Source organism: Hemitrygon akajei, chromosome 3, assembly GCF_048418815.1.
Source record: "Hemitrygon akajei chromosome 3, sHemAka1.3, whole genome shotgun sequence".
In the NCBI taxonomy this organism is placed as follows: Eukaryota; Metazoa; Chordata; class Chondrichthyes; order Myliobatiformes; family Dasyatidae; genus Hemitrygon; species Hemitrygon akajei.
In genome coordinates, this window is record NC_133126.1 from 179,782,814 (window position 1) to 179,801,991 (window position 19,178).

Genomic DNA, 19,178 nt, shown 5'->3' on the forward strand with positions numbered 1-19,178 from the left:
AAGCATTTGACATTAAGAAATGGAAGAACATATCACTGAGAACAAAGAAATAGCACCTCAGTGAATGAATTCTAAGTGGTAGGAACAAAGATTGAAATGGTGGCTCAAATCACAGGATCACAAGGAGGCTGAAAAGGTTTGCATTCTCAACCTGCTCCATCGCAAGCACAGACCCTCCCCACCATTGAGGCTATCTTCAAGAGGCAGCACTCATCATTAAGGACCCTCAAGCCCTTGTCTCATTACCAGTATCAGGGATGTAGGACAGATGACCGAAGGCCTATACTCAATGATTTAGAAACAACTTCTTCCCTATTGCCAGATTTTGGAAAGGTCCATGAACCAATAAACGCTACTTCATTATTTTTTCGGCACTACTCTTTGTAATTTCTACATTTTATGTCTTAACATTATACAGCTGTTGCAAAACAACAAATTTCACACCACTGGTCACAATACTAAATCTGGTGCTGAGTGTCCAGCCGTGGCTGAAGTACGACTGCGTACCTGTTACAGATGTATGAGGTTTAGTTCCAGTATTGATAGACATGAAAGTGCCAGTCCCCATGGTGAGCTTCACATCGCCTGGTTCAAAGCAGCATTCCCCAAACATGGCTGCTTGCTGATCTGCTGCCTGGCAAAGGAGAAAACACATTAGATGTGCCCACGTTGCTGTGAAACTACTTGCCACTTAACACCCCTAACTCTGTACACTCACAGCACTCCTTTTCCCTTTATCTTCACTAGGGGAAAATGGGAGAGACTAATGTTTGGTCTCCTCCATGAACTGCACAAGTCAGTTACTCATTTCCTTACATCTGCATGTTTGGTTTGAATTAAATCAATGGCATCAATTAAATGCCAACCTATTTGACTGGCAGCCATCAACAGCATGTAGTTATTACTGGTGATCAAAGATTAGTGTCTATCTCGTTAATCTTCCTCTTACCCACTCCAGAGAAATATTTTCCATTCATTGGACTATATACAACAAGCACTACAAGGAGAGAAGTTCCCCCCCCTCCCCCCAGCATACTTTCTGAGTTTCCCTCAGAAACCAACCATTCAATGTAACAGGAAAAGACACAAGATAAGTTGGTGGCTCAGAACCACAAGCGGATCTCAATAGGTCAATCAGCAACAGTGGAGGGAAAAGGCACAAGTCGACGTTTAGATTGAGACCCCGAGAGGGAACAGGAAAAGCTGTCAATATGTACAGTACTAGTACAAAGGGAGTGGGATAGAGGCTGTAGGTGACAGGTGGAACCAGAGAGGGAGAAGCAATCCAGGTGAAAAAGTTGGGGGCGGGACATAGGCTCGCACGTGCAGTTTCTTCTGAGTCTTTTGTCTGACTCAGAAGGCGACTGCTGAATGTAATCATTTAATTTCCTCCACAGATAATCTAACTCTACCATGGGCAGTGCCAAGAATGGCTGAAAGGAGGGTTGGGCATGGGGCTAGCAACTACATTCTGTAAAAACCCAGAGGTACAGAAACACTAATAGAAGCTCCAAAGACCTCATCCCTAGGAGAGGACACACCAGGGAACAATTTGAATGAAGAGCCCAGGACACAGAACTCAGGTGAGCTAGTATCGGTGGCCTATTCCCCAGTAGGGGTGATGGGTTTAACACAAAAGATAATCCAAACATTGAACGACGACGACAATTTCCAAACAAACATTTCATTGAAGGAATAAAGACTCCTGAAAATCATCAATGACTCTAAAATTCGTAACATTGCGAACTGACAGTTACAATGCAACATAACATAAAATCAAAAGAGAGGCCATATAATACAGCAAAAAACAGTGGGAAGTTCGAGGTTTGGGAAGCTTTCAAAACGCAACAGAAGGCAACTAAAAAGCCACAAGGAGAGAAAAGATGAGCTAGCCAATAATATAAAAGATAACAGTTTTTTTTCCCAGATATATAAAGGGTAAAAGAGGTGAGAGTGAATATCAGATCACTAGAAAATGACACTGGAGAGATGGAAATGGGGGGAGAGGTGGATAAAGAAATGGTGAACAAACTTAATATTTTGCATCAGTCTTCACTGTGGAAGACATTGGCAGTATGCCAGAAATTTGAGTGTCAGTGGCAGAAGTGAGTGTAGTTGCAATTACCAAGGAGAAGGTGATTGGGAAACTGAAAGATTTGAAGGTAGATAAGTCACCTGGAGCAGACTGAATTTGTCCCAAGGTTCTGAAACAGGTAGCTAAAGAGATTTGTGGAGGCATTAGTAATGATCTTTCAAGAATCACTTGCTTCTGGAGGACTGGAAAATTGCAAATGTCACTCTCTTAAACAAAGGAGGGAGGCAGAAGAAAGGAAATTGCATCCTGCTGAAGGGTTTCGGCCCAAAACATCGACTGTACTCTTTTATTAGATGCTGCCTGGCCTGCTGGGTTCCTCCAGCCATTTTGTGTGTGTTGCTCGGGTTTCCAGCATCTGCAGATTTTCTCTTCTTTGAAACTATAGGTCAGTTAGCTCAAGATGTTGAAGTCCATTATTAAGTGTGACGTTTCAGGGTACTTGGAGGTACACGACAACCAAATCTGTTGGAATGCTTTGAGCAAGTAAGTCGTTGGATATATTTAAAGCAGAGGTTGATAGGCTTTGATTGTAAGGGCATCAAATGTTTCGGGGAGAAGGCAGGAGAATGGGATCGAGTGGAATAATAAATCAGGCAAGATCAGGTGGGTCAGAATTATGGGCCAAACTCTACTCCTACGTCTGATGACCTTTCACCAGTACTCCAGGAGGTTTCCAGAGAAAAAGATGCAAGTGCTGCAAATCTGAAACAAAAATGGAAACCCCAAAACCTCTCATCAACAGAAAGAGAACAGAGTCAACGTTACAGATTTTTTCTCACGTATTGATTAATTGCGCTAGCTCAAGGTGTCAGATGTAATGACAACACAGGATCTCTGATAGGAAACTGGTTCAAGAGCCTGTGGCAATTTTCAAATTGATTTGAAAAACTGTCACAACGAACTTCCAAGTAACCAGAATACTTGGCACTGATAATTGGATTTTATGCTAGTACTCTAGAGCCAATAGAAATACTATTTGAGTATTAAACATATCTGTACTCACCAAAGCCATTATTGGAATAGGAGTACCAAATATACTTCGATCAGTATAACCAAATTTGCAGCTGAAATATTGGAAGCAAAAGTACATTAATTTAAGTCAGGAATTATATTATACAAATATATGTTTCAATACCAAGTTAAAAATCTGTGTCAGGCCTTTTCTTCAAAGCATCTTATTTAACACAAATTTCAGTCAAGGAATTATGAACAGCCATGTTGGAATATGACATCGAGGCATCGACAGAAAAAGGTGCAAAAACAATGAGGACGAGATGAGTTCAATGGGTAAAAGGTCTGATGAGTACCTTTTAAATGAACAAAAAGGTGGGGTGGCAAAACTGATACGTGTAGACAGTGAGGAGTCGGAAAGGTGGTCACTCCTTGAGAGGCAATGGCAGGACGAATATAATGAGAATTGCTGGGGATATTATTTACATTTCCAAATAGTAAGAGTCGTCAGCAACAAATCTCCAAAGCAATTACAGCAATTTGTTCAAACGGAGTCAACCTTAATATCAAATAAAATGGTAGCTGAAATAACGTCAAAGTTAAAAAAAAAAGAGTAGGAAGATGTTTAAATGTGATTAGGCAATCTTCCTTGACAAAAATGTTGACAACATGGCTAGAAGAGGCATTGCTGGATCTGGTGCTGGGGAATGTGTAAGACTGTGCGAGAACACCTGGGTAAGTTTAATCAACAGAAAGTGGTAGCTTAGGTTAGTAATAGAGGAAGACAAAGAACAATCCAAATTCCACTTCTAAACAGCATCAAGGATCTAGCCAGGGAAAACAGAACCAAAATCTGACAAGGGGAGAAAAGTCACTGGGGACAGAAGGGAAAAAAATAGAACCAAAATTTGACAAGGAAGAAAAGTCAGTGAATTTCTCCCTTATAGACAGTGCTTCTCCCTATAGATGCTGCCTGGCCTGCTGAGTTCCACCAGCATCTTGTGTGTGTTGCTTGAATTTCCAGCATCTGCAGATTTCCTCGTGTTTGAATTTTATTTCCAAGTGCTTGCTGAGTGGTGTCGCATCACCAACCTTGCATCACTAATACCAACATATTGAGGCAATTATGATGGTGGCATGCCAGTGTATGTATTAGGAGTTGGAGATTTGGTGTGTCAAAGACTCTTGCAAATTTCTACAGATGTACCATGGAGAGCATTATGACAGGTTGCATCATGCCTGGTATGGGTTGTAAACTCAGCCAGCTCCATCATGGGCACCAAGTCTTCCTACCATTGAGGGCATCTTCAAAAGGAAATAACCTCAAAGAGGCAGCAGCCATCACTAAGGGGTCCCACCACCCAGACATGCCCTCTTCTCATTACTACCTTCAAGGAGCATGTAAGGACAACTCTCAATGTTTTAAGAAGCTTCTCCTCTGCCATCGGATCTCTGAATGGCCCATGAACCAATAAACACTACTCTGCTCTCTTCACACTTTTTTTCCTATGTATTCTTATTGTAATTTATAGCTATCTTTACGTATGGCACTGAACTGCTGCTGCAAAACAACAAATTTCATGACAGGCCAGTGATAAAAAAAAACCAACTTGATTCTGATTCAAGAATTTGACATCTACACGGCATCCATGATCAGGATCCACCACCACCTAGGCCATGATCGTTTCTCGCTGCTGCTATCGGGAAGGTAGTACAGGAGCCTCATGGCTCACACCACCAGGTTCAGGAACAGTATTATCCCTAAACCATCAGGATCTTGAACCAAAGAGGATAACTTCACTCGCCCCATCATTGAAATGCTCCCAAAACCCACTGACTCACTTTCCAAGACTCTTCATCTCATTTTCTCAGTATTTCTTGATTATTTATTTATTATTGTTATGTCTTTTTGTATTTGCATAGTTCGTTGTCTTTTGCACACTGGTTGAATGCCCAAGTTGATGTGGCCTTTCAATAATTCTATTATGGCTATTATTCTTTTATGGATTTATTGAGTATGAATCTCAAGGGCGTACATGGTGCCATAGATGTAGTTTAATAACAAGTTTACTTTGAACTTTGGATAATGTAGACACAAGAGATAAAGAATGCTATTTCAGATTTTCTCTAATAGAATTAGATGCCTTGCTCATCTTTCCCTGAACCAACTTTTGTACATTCTTAAATCAGATTTTAAAAATAATCCAATGGGAAAGGCCAAATTCAACTAAACTCCATTTTCAATTAGCTTACAAGTCATTCCAAGAGATAAACACTTAAATCCACAAGAAAAATGTTGTAAGTTGCATTAACTACAATACATTTCATTTACTTTAGTAATGGAAATACAAACAAATTGTTTCAGGACATCAAAACTGATAATGAGACCAAATGCCAGAATATAAAATTAATCCTAATCTAACATTGTACTGTTCAGTTTGCACATTCGTAACAGATCACACAATCTCATAGATAAATTGTCCTAAATCTCAATTTTTTAAATAGGTAAACACATTTTCCACATTAGAAGACCAAGGCAACATGCCTCACTGGTGTTTAATAATTAATCTGCCCACCCGTGAAGTCTTTCAGGGGGAAAAAAATGAAATTACAGTTTCAATACACTAAATTAATTTACTAATAAATTCAGTACAGATCACCAGCCTATATCTGAAGCCCTTCAACTGACAACGTCAGTCCAATACATATATCATTATACTTTGCCCCTTATTACCCAGTGAATCAGAATTTATAGCATCTCTAATTCTCCAGCCACAGGGTTCAGGGAAAGGTGCCCAAAGATCAAAGTTTCACTCATTTTTTCACCATCGATTCAATGCCAAGTAAGTATTTTAACTACATTGTGGTTTATCGGCACGGCACAGTAAATGTGATTTAGAAATGACGATGCTTACCTAGTATCCTTTACTGGAGGGAGAATAGAAAGAGGCACTGACAGGAGGTTTGCAAGGATTCCACTCCAACACAACTGAAAAGATAACCATTAATTACTGCTAATTTGCAATAGTAACACTGCGATGCTGCCATAAACTAGGCTTTAAATGGTAAAGACTCAAAAGAGAAAAAAAAACAGGTGCACATTGTCCAAAATCCCTTGTCATATTCAAAATACCACATGAATAGCAACATTAAAACAGGAATTAAATTACCTGATATGGATCAAACATTGCCGTGGTACTTGCATTCGAATAATCTGTTGCGAATACAGCACCTACATTAAAAAAAAATAACATGGGGAGCAAAGTAGAGGTGACTGAAATTAAAATATTTAAGTCTTAATGAGGAAGATTGAGGTTTAGATGATAGGACTAAATCATCCAGCAAAACCATACATTTCCACTGCACTATTTCCAATTTTCTTTCCACTTCCAAGACTACTTTTCCTAAAATACTATTTCTGATGGGGATCACTCTTCACATAAGAGCACCCTAAACCAGTGTTCCCTTACCTCCAGAGATTAGCATCCTGGATGAAGCCTCCCATTCCCTTTTATGCCTATATTAACAAGCTAGCATTTAATGAGAAATTTAATATTAGAGATTACTTCTGACTCCTTTAGAATTAGGAAATAATGAAGTAAAATGATTTATAATATTACAACTGTTGAAAGAAAGGGAGGACCCGTAATAACAGGCAGTGAAAACCATCTTGGGTAAGAGTGGGCAAAGGTATAAAATGTGGTAACAGAAGGGCACAAAGTCCAAAAGCAATTATATCCTTCTTTTGCGCACCTTTTAAGTGTTCTGCCTTTTAATCCAATCAACTTCTTCTTGAGATGCCAAGTTGGGGGGTGGGGGGCAGGCGAGCCGGTGAAATCAGACATCTCAGACTGCTGCCGTTAGTTAACAAGTTGAACGCTGGACTCACGGACATTTATACACTGGGTCATCCCTTCTGTCGAGCAGTTGGCCACTTTGTCCATTGTTTGCGAGGGTCCCATTGAAAGGTCTATACACCATCTTCGAGAAAGGTGGGAACCTGGGCCAAATACTGTGTGGTTGCTGTTGAGGTACCTGTTACTCCCACTGGATAAGGCCCATAATTCATTGAAGCAGTTAATGAGTATTTAATCTCACTTTGGCTGTAGGCAGTCTATCATTTCCAAGAACAGCCAGTGAAAACTAACTTGGAGGGCTATGTCTATGTGAATGAAGATGCATGACTTTTCACATCTCAGAGGATGGCTAAACTACAGTGAGTGGCAATGTAATGTTCATTCAGTAGTGATACAGTAACAAGATTGAAATATGTGAAACTAGAACCAACCTTGTGACTTGGCATTCAGAAAATTCAGTGAAGCACCATTCAGAGTGGGTATAAAGGAACCTGCACTTCAACAGGCAGGAACTTCCCAGACTGCTCAGTCATGGCTTGGGCAAGTTAAGTGGGTACTGTACAACCACATGATGGCAAGTAAACAAGGAAAGAAAGTGGATCAAGTTCAATGCAGACAACTAGGGGTCTTTCACTCTGGATCCAACATGGTATGGATTTTATTTTTAAAGATGTAAAAGAAAGAAAGAAGTCGGGGGGGGGTGGTGGCAAGATGGAATGCAAGTGCACAAAAACTCACTGGTCGAATAAAACCATAAACACCAATCAAGACGCTGATCTTCATTTGGGGGAGCAGAATACAAAAGGGGCTGAAATTAAATTTTATTCTTAAGAGCCTTCGAGGGATGAGTGCACTGGTCATGGAAGGGATGCAAGGCAGATCCACGACGAATGACTGAAATGGACAGGCCATAAAACACAGAAACCAGGATTATGTTCTATTCAAGATGAGGATTGATACAACATTTAAAATTCGATCGGCTGAATTTTGAGCATCTGCTCTGTCAAATGTGGGAACAGAGATTTAGTAACAACACACTGGAAACAGATTTTCCAGAGGAAATCCAGAAACATTTCCCTAAAAAACAGTATTCGAGGACAGCTGGAACTTAAGACTAGAAGACTGAAAAGAACAGTACTGCACAGGAACAGGCCTTCCAGCCCCTGAAATTGTACTGAACTAATTAAGCTAATGACACCCAATCCCTCCTGCCTGCATCTCCATCGGAAGTGCCTCCAACCACTGTTCCTGGCAGTGCATTGCAGGCATCCATTAATCCATGTGGAAAACTTGCCCCACATATCTCGTTTGAACGTTTTCTCTCTGAGCTTAAACACCCCTCCAGATACTTGGTCATTACGCAAGGACATCAAGGGATTCTGAAGCAAAGCCAGGTACACGAAGGGTTGGCATACACAGCTGTGATCTAGTTACATGGCAGAGCAGGGTCAAGGTTCTGATTGGGCAACCACGTCGTCATTCCTACGACATCATTAAAAACTGATCATAGCCCTGTGAACAACCATATATCATAAGAACTGTAAAAGCTCTTCCTTTAAATTTTTATCAGATTTTAAGCGACAGCCTCTATGCTACTCTAGTGGTCCATGGAAAAAGTTAGGCTACAGCAAATATCAGGTGGTTACTAATATGACAAACATTAATACCCAACAATAAGCTCGACAATCATGCTTGGAACAGAACTAATTTAGCTAATGACAGCCAATTCCTCCTGCCTGCTCATATTCCTCCACCATAAATGCTCTGAAGGACAGAGAAAGGGACAGTACTTGCAAATTTAAGTCCCTTAAAGTAATGGAACACAGAATTAACAACCATTGTCCCTTTTTTGGTTTAAGACTTGATTCATTTTAGATGCTTTCTTTTTAAAAAAAGACTTAAGGGCTTGAACTGTTTCCTGAGACTTCCATTTGATAGATACAGCAAAACTTCAATAATATTTTACACTTAGGATTTGGACGTTGGACTGACAGATTTTTGGACCATTAGATGTTACCCCAATTAATAACTCATTCCTAATTCAGTTTTGAATGGTTACATGGTATTATAATACATTTTCAAGTATCAAGTTGAAAGAGTGCATGGTGGGGACTAGGATCTCAGAACCAGATACCCAGGTAATGGGTTCCTGGCATTTTACCATGATGAAGTATGGTTAGTGGTTTATGTGTTTTTTTTAATTATTGCTTGCTTTTTTATGCCTTGAGAAATGAACCAATCAGAATGCCTCAATTCTTTCCAAGATCTGTGACCAATGCCAAGTGAGCCTCTATTAAACTTGTTTCTGTACACAGCAGGAGGATGTTTTCAATCCGTAACTTAGACTGAGAAGCTTTAATCAATCACAATTTTGAATGCGGACTTCATTGTACTTTTGGTGAACCTAACATTTAGTCAAGGAAAGCCTTACCTTTTGTTAGTTTGTACAGTAACCACGTATCAATAGTCCCGAAGGAGCAGTTGCCTTCAGCCACAGCCTCCCGAACCTGTAACAACACGACGTTATCAGAATACATAGATATCAGAGCTTCAGAAAAAGAACCCTTGGCCCCAGAATGGCAAATAAACGCAACTGGAGCTTCAGCATGGCAAAATGATCTCCAAAACCGATTAGCTCATTGGATTCTCAGAGACAACAACAAAATACTCAACGTAGACTGTTTCCGTCGAGGAAATCTTTCCCTCGAGTGGACAGCACTGAGGGCACAAGATAGATCACTTACAGTAACCAACATCTTTTTATGCTCAAGTATAGTTTTCCATAAATTATATCGTGTTGCTTTATTTTCCTGTTAATGCCATCAAGTAAATGAATCTCAAGCTAGTACATGACAAGATGCTCATAGTTTGATAATAAAGTTTACTCTCATTTCACTGCTTCTGCATCTACACTCTATTGCTGTGTTGGGCTTTAAGTCTTGACTCATTGGATCCAAATGTTAACATGGTGCAGTCTTTTTCATCTCTTGAGTGCATTCCAGGGAAGGAGAATCTACTATTGATATCAATTAACTACTCAGTTATGCCCTCAACTTCACCTTCAGCCAGTTTTCCACTGTTGCTCTGGCTTTGGAATGGAACACTTTGCAGTCTACATTTCCAATGTAACAGCAGCCCTTTCGAAAAGGACAGAAATAATAAATGTAGGAAATACTTGTGTTACGAAAGACATTGTTGACCCTTCAGAATGATACTCTTTTCACAAGAAACAAAACATTACACATCTTTCTAAATACTTAGTATTTCTAACAGTTCTTCCTATTTGATTTCAATCGTGCACAACACTTTTCTTCAATGGCATATAAAAACAAAGCTTTAAGTGAATCTGCATGTCCTTCTGCATAAATTATCTTAAAAATATTAAGTTACCCCATTCTCACAGGCAAGTTTCCAGATTTTTCCAAATAATCTTTACAGGCATTGTCTGATGGAAACTGCCGTAATCAACTGACTTCTAACAGATTCATAGGACACTACAGCACAGAAAGAGGCCTTTTGGCCCATCTAGTCTATGCTGAACGGTTACACTGCCTAGTCCCAATGACCTGCAGCTGGACCATAGCCCTCCATACCCCTCCCATCCATGTATCAATCCAAATTTCTCTTAAATGTTGAAATCAAACCCACATCCAACACTTCCAATGGCAGCTCGTTCTATGCTCTCACCACCCTCTGAGTGAAGTAGTTACCCCTTAACCATTTCACCTTTCACCCTTAACCTGCGACCTCCAGTTCCAGTCTCACCTAACATCAGAGGAAAAAGTCTGCTTGTAATTACCCTATCTATACCCCCTCATAATTTTGTATACCTCTTCCAAATCTCTCCTCATTCTCCTTTGCTTCAGGGAATAAACTCTTAAACTTATTTGACCTTTTCATATAACTCAGGCCCTCAAGTCCCAGCAAATGCTTGTAAATTCTCTCTACACTCTTTCAGTCTTATTGAAGAATCAAGATTGTTTAATGTCATGTCCAGTCCACAAGTGTACAGGAGAATGAAATAATTCATACACCGGATCCTAAGCAACACAAAACCACAATAAGATAAAAAAAATACAGTATTAAAAATTACAAATAAATAAAATAATTTATATTTAAAAAAACCCTGGTTTCCTCAGTTGTGTAGGTCTAGGGAAGACAACCTCCGGCCCTGCCAAACTCGTGAGATTTGCCCCAAAACCCTGCTGTGTAACTTGCTATCCTGTTACAACTTAATGGTACGAAGTAACAGACTGCATACAATTAAAGGAATTATATTTATGAATCTTAACTAAAGGGTTAGTAAAGAATAACAAAAAGAAAAGGTCCCATTCTAATATAACAGCCAAATATGCACAAGTTGGAGCTCATCTTGAACTTCTCTATCACTCACGTGCCGGGCCCTTGGTCAACGTGAACGCCCACACCACCTTCCGAACGTTGCTCGCAATCCACCTCAAATAAACAGGTCTCCCACCGGATCACACACTACGACCTGTTCTCCCAAGGATCTCCTGTCTTCATCTCCTCTCGACCAAAAGCCCCAAGCCCAACTTTAGTCTCCCTCACCGGAGAAACCTCCCCTCAGCTCTCCCATCCTAACTGGATGGTGTACGTTCCTCATCATCCCTCATCTTCAATAATAACCCAAACAGGCTGAAAACAGAACAGACTGCTCTGACAGAACTGCCAAAATGAAATACATACAGCATAACAGTAAAAACCAGGGCGTTACATGTAGATTATTCGTACATCCATAAAGTGATGCTATGCACAGGAAAGAATGTTCGTTCATAATGTCAGAATGACTCTGACAAGAAATTAAAAAAGTAGTGGTGGTTAGGGATATGGAGCAGTGGGTGGAGGCGCTGATCAGCCTTACTGCTTGGAGAAAGTAATTGCTTTTGAATCTGATGGTCCTAGCGTGGATGTTGCGCAGTTTCCTCTCTGGTGTGAGTGGGACAAACAGTCCATGAGCAGGGTGGGTGAGACCCCTTCACAATGTTGCTGGCCTTTCTCCAGCACCTTTCGGTGTGTAAATCCTTGATACATTAGGCAGTTTTGAACACCCACTGTAGAGCCACAGTACAGTTTCCATACCATGCAGTGATGAATCACATTAGGATGCTCCCTACTGAACACCCGTAGATGGATGTGAGTACAGACTTCATAGCCCAGCTCTCTTCAGCCTCCTCATAAAGTAGAGACATCGGTGAGCTTTCTTTCCTGTATCTTAATATCTTTTCTGTAGGTAGGTGACCAGAACTGCACACAATATTCCAAATGAGGCCCCGTCCAAACTTTATACAAGTGGACTCTCAGTTACTTGTTTCAGTAACAACAAAGTCAGGAAACTTAATTATGCAAATCCATGTGAAACTTGCGATAGGGGTTCCAGCTCAGAGAGAAGTTAAACAATAATGGATAATGAAATCGGAATTGTGGAAGCACACCGTCAGCAGCATAAGAAGACACATGAAGTGAGGTATAGACACAAGAGACTCTGCAGTTACTGGAAATCTTCAGTAACACAAGCAAAATGCTGGAGGAAATCAGCAGGTCAGGAGGAGTCCAGGCCCAAAACACTGACGGCATATTACATAAGAAATAGGAGCAGGACTAGGCCATCTGGTCAGTCAAGCCTGATCCACCGTTCGATAGGATCATGGCCGATCTGGCCATGGACTCGGACTCATCTCCACCTACCTGCCTTTTCCCCATACTATGCAAAAGTTTATCCAACCTCAGCTTAAATATATTTACTGAGGCGGCCTCATTGGGCAGAGATTTCCACAGATTCATCACTCTCTGAGAAAAGTAGTTCCTCCTCATCTCGGTCCTAAATCTACTCCCCCGAATCTTGAGGTTATGTCCCTAGTTCTAGTCTCAAGTGGAAACAACTTTCCTGCCTCTATCTTACCTATCCCTTTCATAATTTTGTATGTTTCTATAAGATCTCCTCTCATTCTACTGAATTCCAACAAATACAGTCCCAGGCGACTCAATCTCTCCCCACAGATTAACCCATCCATCCCTGGATTCAACCTGGTAAATCTCCTCTGCATCGCCTCCAAAGCCAGTATATTCTTCTTCAAGTAAGGAGACCAGAACTGCACACGGTACTCCAGGTGCGGCCTCACCAGTACCCGGTAGAGTTGCAGCATAAACTCTCTGCTTTTAAATTCAATCCCTCTAGCAATGAAGGCCAACATCCCATTTGCCTTCTTGATAGCCTGCTGCACCTGCAAACCAACCTTTTGTGGTTCATTCCTCTCTATAGTTGCTGCCTGACTTGCTGAGTTCCTCCAACATTTTAGGTCAAGGGTCTTTAATCAGAACTGACAGCACTCAACTCTTAGGCTGCAGAGAAGGGGTAGGGTGGAAAGAATGAGAACGTGTATAATTGCATGGAGAATGAGGAGAGACAATGATTCATCTGGTGACAGAAGCAGCTGTGATAAAAGTGGCAAAAGTCTGTTAATCATGTTGGTTAATCCTTGTATATTTAACTATGTGATTAATGAAAATAAAAGAGGAAAGAGAAAAGGGAACCATACTCAAGATGCAACATACTGCAGGAACAAAACAGTGCAGAAGATGGAAATCTGAAATAAGAGAATAACACTGGATAACAAGAGAGAAAAAAAAGCAAGATAGCATACTGATGACCTTTCATGGGAGCACGGCCTATTCTGATGCAAAGCTGGATTTTTTAATAAGGGTTGAGACATTTATATTAGATACATTAATGTATGTGTAACAGATATCTGGATGACAGGAGTTTAGAGGAATACGGGGAAGCGCTGGGAGATGGCTTAACTCTAGATACACACCTTGGTCAGCATGGACAGCTATGACCAAAGGTCCTTTATGGTGACTGTATAACTCTGAACTCTAACCTTACTCAAAAACTTTGACAATCTGACAGTAACCGAGATTCCCAATCACAGTGGTGCTGGTGGAACATGAAACAATTACAATTCTCATGAGAAATTATCTTAAGAAGGACTCCATCATTGATGAGTGGAAGAAAAACTAGCAGTGGCAAAAGAAAACTGGAATTTGAAAACTTGAGAAAAAAAATTATCATTTGGAGCACGGTAGCTACAATAGTTATTGGTCCAAAATCCAGACGATACTACCACTGATTCAGAACACAAATTCAAATTGGGGAATTTAAATCCAGCAACAGAAACAAATGATCAGTAGCGAAGTCAATAAAACAGCTGGACATTATACAGCACATCTGATTAACCAATGTTCTTCACAGAAGAAAACAAGACAAACTTTAATCAGTTTAAAGTAGGCTGGCTCCTACTTTCTATTTTGGCCTGGCAAGCTACTCTGAGGTGGGGTATTGGTATTTTATTGTCACACGCACAAAGTACATTGAAAGTTTCAGTTGCGCCTCAACAACAGATCATTCCATAGGCAACTACACAAGACCATCAAGGATGGGCAATGGATGCTAGCTTTCCCAAGGCCATCCACATCTTCCAAACAATTTTTTTAAACTCTCACAGCCCAGAGCTATACATTTTATGTCACTAAATTTAAATCTGCGATTGCACAAGATGATTTACATATAAAGCATATTCTAAAATTGAATATAAATTTATGTAAATATTTTCTATAATAGAATTTTAATTTAAAATCACAGTTTTATACTTTGAGGCTTGATCATTCATTGGTTGTCACCACCAGGAATTTGGTCGCAGAAGATTGCAAGATGCTGGTACTGGGGAAAAGCCTGTTGCCGTGTTACAGATATCTCTTGCACACGAGGGAGCCGCGGTACCATTAGTTACCACCAGAGGGCGGCCCATCCATTCACAAATTCAGACAAGCTGGGAACTATACAGGCACCACACAGCCACAGTAGGATTGAACTGTGCGGTAAACAAAATCACTAAATAGGTGTGTCAGCAACCTACCATCCAGTTGACAGTCATAATCCAGACAGAACTCCTGAGTGTACAACACACATGCTCATCCACATACACAGATACTCACGTTCACACACACACACTCGAGCGCAGGGTAGAAATTAGCCACAGAAATACCGAAATTCTCAAATTCTACTTCAATGGTGAAACAGTACCAATGTAGACATGCTGGAAGTACAGATATCTTGACCATCACAAACACCAGATTTTCTCCACTCTAACAAATTAAAAAATGACATTGGATCTTGCCAACAACCCATATGAATCAGTTTCATTTCAAAGACACTGACGAAACTCAGTATTAAATATAAAGGTAAGCCATCAAGATCGCTATGAAAAGGAATTGAAACTATCTTAAATTGTTCTGTTAACCTATCCCTGGCATGACTGGTGGACAAATTAAAGTAATTGCTCCATTCAGTTCAGTTTCATGATAATCAGATTTAATGTCACTGCTATGTATATACACACACAAACACACACAGAGTTAAATTTAAAAATAGCACTAAAACAGAAATAATATTAAAAAAGTGTAGTGTTCACAGGTTCAAAGTCCATTTAGGAACTGGATGACAGAGGGGAAGAAGCTGTTCCTAAATCGCTGAGTGTGTGGCTTCAGGCTTCTGAATCTCCTATTTGATGGTAACAGTGAGAAAAGGGCATGCTCTGGGTGCTGGGTGTCCTTAATAATGGATGCTGCCTTTCTGACGCACTGTTTTTGAAGATGACTTGGATACTACAAAGGCTAGTACTCAAGATGGAGCTGATTTATTTCACAGCTTTCTGTAGCTTCTTTTGATTCTGTGCATAACCCCTCCCCCCCACCATACCAGACAGTGATGCAGCTGTCAAAATGCTCTCCACGGTACATCTGTAGTAGTTTTCAAGTGTTTGAGGTGACATACTAAACCTCCTCAAACACCTAATGAAATATAGCTGCTGTCGTGCCTTCTTTATAGCTGTATTGATATGTTGAGACCAGGTTAGATACTCAGATCTTGACATGCAGGTTCTTGAAATTGCTCACTCTCTCCACTTCTGATCCCTCTAAAAGGATTGTTTGTGTCCCTTATCCTGCCCTTTTGTGAGTAGACTGCACCCAACTATTTCTACTAGCAACTCCAACTATTTCTTCAAGTTTCACCTTTCCTCCTTTCTTTGGCATCCAGTAAATTAAACTGCAAAGGCTTTAAATTTGATAGGAGAAACAAACGATTTTGGAAATAAACTGCTGGGGGAGCAGACTGTAATTTGTCAGAGATGAACAAAGACTTTATTCATCACGATGAAGTACATATGTCACTACATACAACCCTGAGGTTCATTTTCTTGCAGGCATACTCAATAAATCCATAATAGAATAATCGTAATATGCAATACTCAAAATCCAAAAAGGAAAGCCTGCTATCAGACAAATGGAAATAAGGAGTCCTGATAAGGCAGCATTGAGAATATTGTGTTTAGCTCTAGTCTCCCTGTCCAAAAAAACACTTGCTTATGAGGAAACACAAAGAAGATTCGCCTGATTGATCTCTACCATGAAAGGATAATGGTGGGGAGATTCAGCACTCTATGCCTGCACAATTAAGTTTATAAGAATTTACATCCTCCCGGGTTTGGATGTTAGGGACAATGTCTTAAAATTTAGTAATTGACTAATTAGGACCAAGATTGAAAGAAATTTCACTGGAATTTCCTACGAGAAATCCTAGTTTATTAATTACTTTTTATATCAAAGGATAGGACTCAGGCAGAAACTGGCAGTAGTAAAATATTAGTTACAGTGTATTTTTACACATTTAATTTAATGTTTAACACAGTTAAACTTGCCCTATCTTGCTTCTACCTATGGCTTGAAAGCACCCATGTAATTCCCAGCAGTTCTTACGAAGAAAAGAGCTAACCCTTCAAAACGACTTAATTAGTAAAGAGCTTTGGCAAATCCTAATGGTTTGATAGAGGTGGATGTTCTTTATATTAATACCTCATTGTAATACTTTGTTTACCTCTGTCTTATAGACAATAGACAGTAGGTGCAGGAGTAGGCCATTCGGTCCTTCTAGCCAGCACCACCATTCACTGTGATCATGGCTGATCATACACAATCAGTACCCCGTTCCTGCCCTCTCCCCATATCCCCTGACCCCGCTATCTCTAAGAGCTCTATCTAACTCTCTCTTGAATGCATCCAGAGACTTGGCCTCCACTGCCTTCTGGGGCATAGCATTCCACATATCCACCTCTCTCTGGGTGAAAAAGTTTTTCCGCATCTCTGTTCTAAATGGCCTACCCCTTACTCTTAAACTGTGGCCTTGAAAAGTGATTCTGCCGATAATCTTTAAAGCTGAAGTTTCAGGTCAAAAAATCAAAAACTATCCTGCACAGCTTGGAGGCTTTGATTCCTTGACTTGAATTTTCAATTTAAAAAATAATCTATAACCAAGTGCACTCCCAATCTCACAAACATATTTGCTCAGAGTTCTCTCAGCACAAATCAAGTTCAGTTTATCGTCCATCAACCACACACACACACAATTACCACCAAACGAAACAAGGTTCCTCTGGACCAAGGTGCACTGCACAGTACATACAACTCACATGCATAATGCAAAATAATATTATCACAAACAGATTAACAAAACTAACGTGCAGTTACAACAAATGTTGAGAAGTAAACAGTACAACGTCTCATGCACAATAAGAGCTGGGTGTTGGCAGGGGGTCCAGTCGCCTCATAGCCTGGTGGGGGGTGGATGTTTCTCATCCACATGCTGCGGTACCTCCTGCCTAATGGTAGGAGGTCAAGGATGCTGTTGGTCGGATGGGATAAGATACAAGAGCTTCCATTTCTTACCTGTTTTATATTTTGAAGAACCCAGGCTAGACGAAGGGATAAGTGCTGTGTGGAGAACTGGATCACGCTCGCAGCTAAGAAGCGCTTCTGCCTGGACAGAAAGTGGAGCAAGGCACTGCATCTATGAACTGACTACAAGAAAGAAAAAGAGAATTATTCTATTATGTAAAAATGCATAGTTTAGAAGTTTGAAGTCAGAGGCCCAAGGCCTGCAAGTCCAAGATTCCAGGCCATGGACCGAAGGCCCATTTGCAGCCTGCCCTGGGATTGGAGGCCTATCTGTGGGTGAGTGGGTGTGTGGGAGGGAGGACAATAAAGAGGGTTGTTCGATAGTTCCATTTAATTTCAGTGAAATGTAAACAATAAACCTCCTGAAATTCTTGTTCTTTGCAGGCAGAAGAGTGCCCCAAAGGCTGAATGACAATAAAAAATGTTGGAACCCCCACAGACCCCCACCCCCCACTCCTGCTTCCCAAGACGAGGCAGCAGCAAAGCAACAACCCCCCCCCACCAAACCATTTCCGCAAGAACAGCCAGCACCCTCCACCCACCAAGCGTGCAATAGCAAAGCCCCCAGTAAAGACCGTGATCTGCAGTACGACAAAAACAAATCGCTCACGACGATTTGACATGCCCCAGGCTCTGTCTGTAATAAAGGGAAAGAAGAGGTGTCCCCTTTCACGGTGAGAGGGGACACATAATGAAACGACTCGCTGATTTACGGTGTTGCTGTTCCTGTCTGTGTTGCTCTGCTGAACATTGTGAGCAGGCTATATCTGCGCCAGGACATGGCACATCCGTAGCTGTCAGTTGTTAACGCAAAGGGTGCATTTCATGTATGTGATTAATAAATCTGTATCAGAAGAAAGTCAAGTGTGTTGATGAATTTGATGCAGCATTGTTTCAAACAGAGCTATAGTTATATCTCTGAATCTGTTGCAACACTTTGCAGGGGAATTATCTTAACAGGAGCTCTCTGGGTTCCAGTCCCATCTGGAAATCTTTCACATCATGGACATTTTGTCAAAACAGTAATTGAGTTAGTTGCACATAACTACAGTAACACTTTTTTGTGCTGTCTCATTCAAAAACTTAGGAAGATACCTCAGAGAAGAAGAGAACAATCAACTATTTTCAGTCTCCAACCGAAAATGAAAATATTAAATGGGAGATCTTTCTCCTGTTTGGGGAGATGAGCGGGAAGCAGGTAAAGTGAGTAAGAGCTGGCATGAGTTTGCTACACGAATCAAGAATGTGAAACTATAACAATTGTTCTCTTTACCTGCAACTAACTGAAAAAGAAACAAAAATGCGTAGAAACTTCTGTGAAAAAGCATGAGGAGAAAAGAAGAAGACGAGGAAATCTGTAGATGCTGGAAATTCAAGCAACACACACAAAATGCTGGTGGAACGCAGCAGGCCAGGCAGCATCTATAGGGAGAAGCGCTGTCGACGTTTCGGGCTGAGACCCTTTG

At 40.7% G+C, this 19,178-nt stretch overlaps 1 protein-coding gene across 1 annotated transcript in view; it reads right to left on the reverse strand.

Annotated features, from left to right (window-relative positions):
• Window positions 1-19,178, reverse strand: part of gk5 (glycerol kinase 5) — a 77,577-nt gene that overhangs the window by 13,000 nt on the left and 45,399 nt on the right. The window contains exons 5-10 of the mRNA XM_073041504.1: window positions 17,704-17,835; window positions 9,335-9,410; window positions 6,217-6,278; window positions 5,962-6,035; window positions 3,099-3,159; window positions 508-634 (exon numbers count right to left, since the gene is read on the reverse strand). Of these exons, the coding sequence (XP_072897605.1) occupies window positions 508-634; window positions 3,099-3,159; window positions 5,962-6,035; window positions 6,217-6,278; window positions 9,335-9,410; window positions 17,704-17,835 (532 nt within the window). The remainder of the gene's footprint in view (window positions 1-507; window positions 635-3,098; window positions 3,160-5,961; window positions 6,036-6,216; window positions 6,279-9,334; window positions 9,411-17,703; window positions 17,836-19,178) is intronic.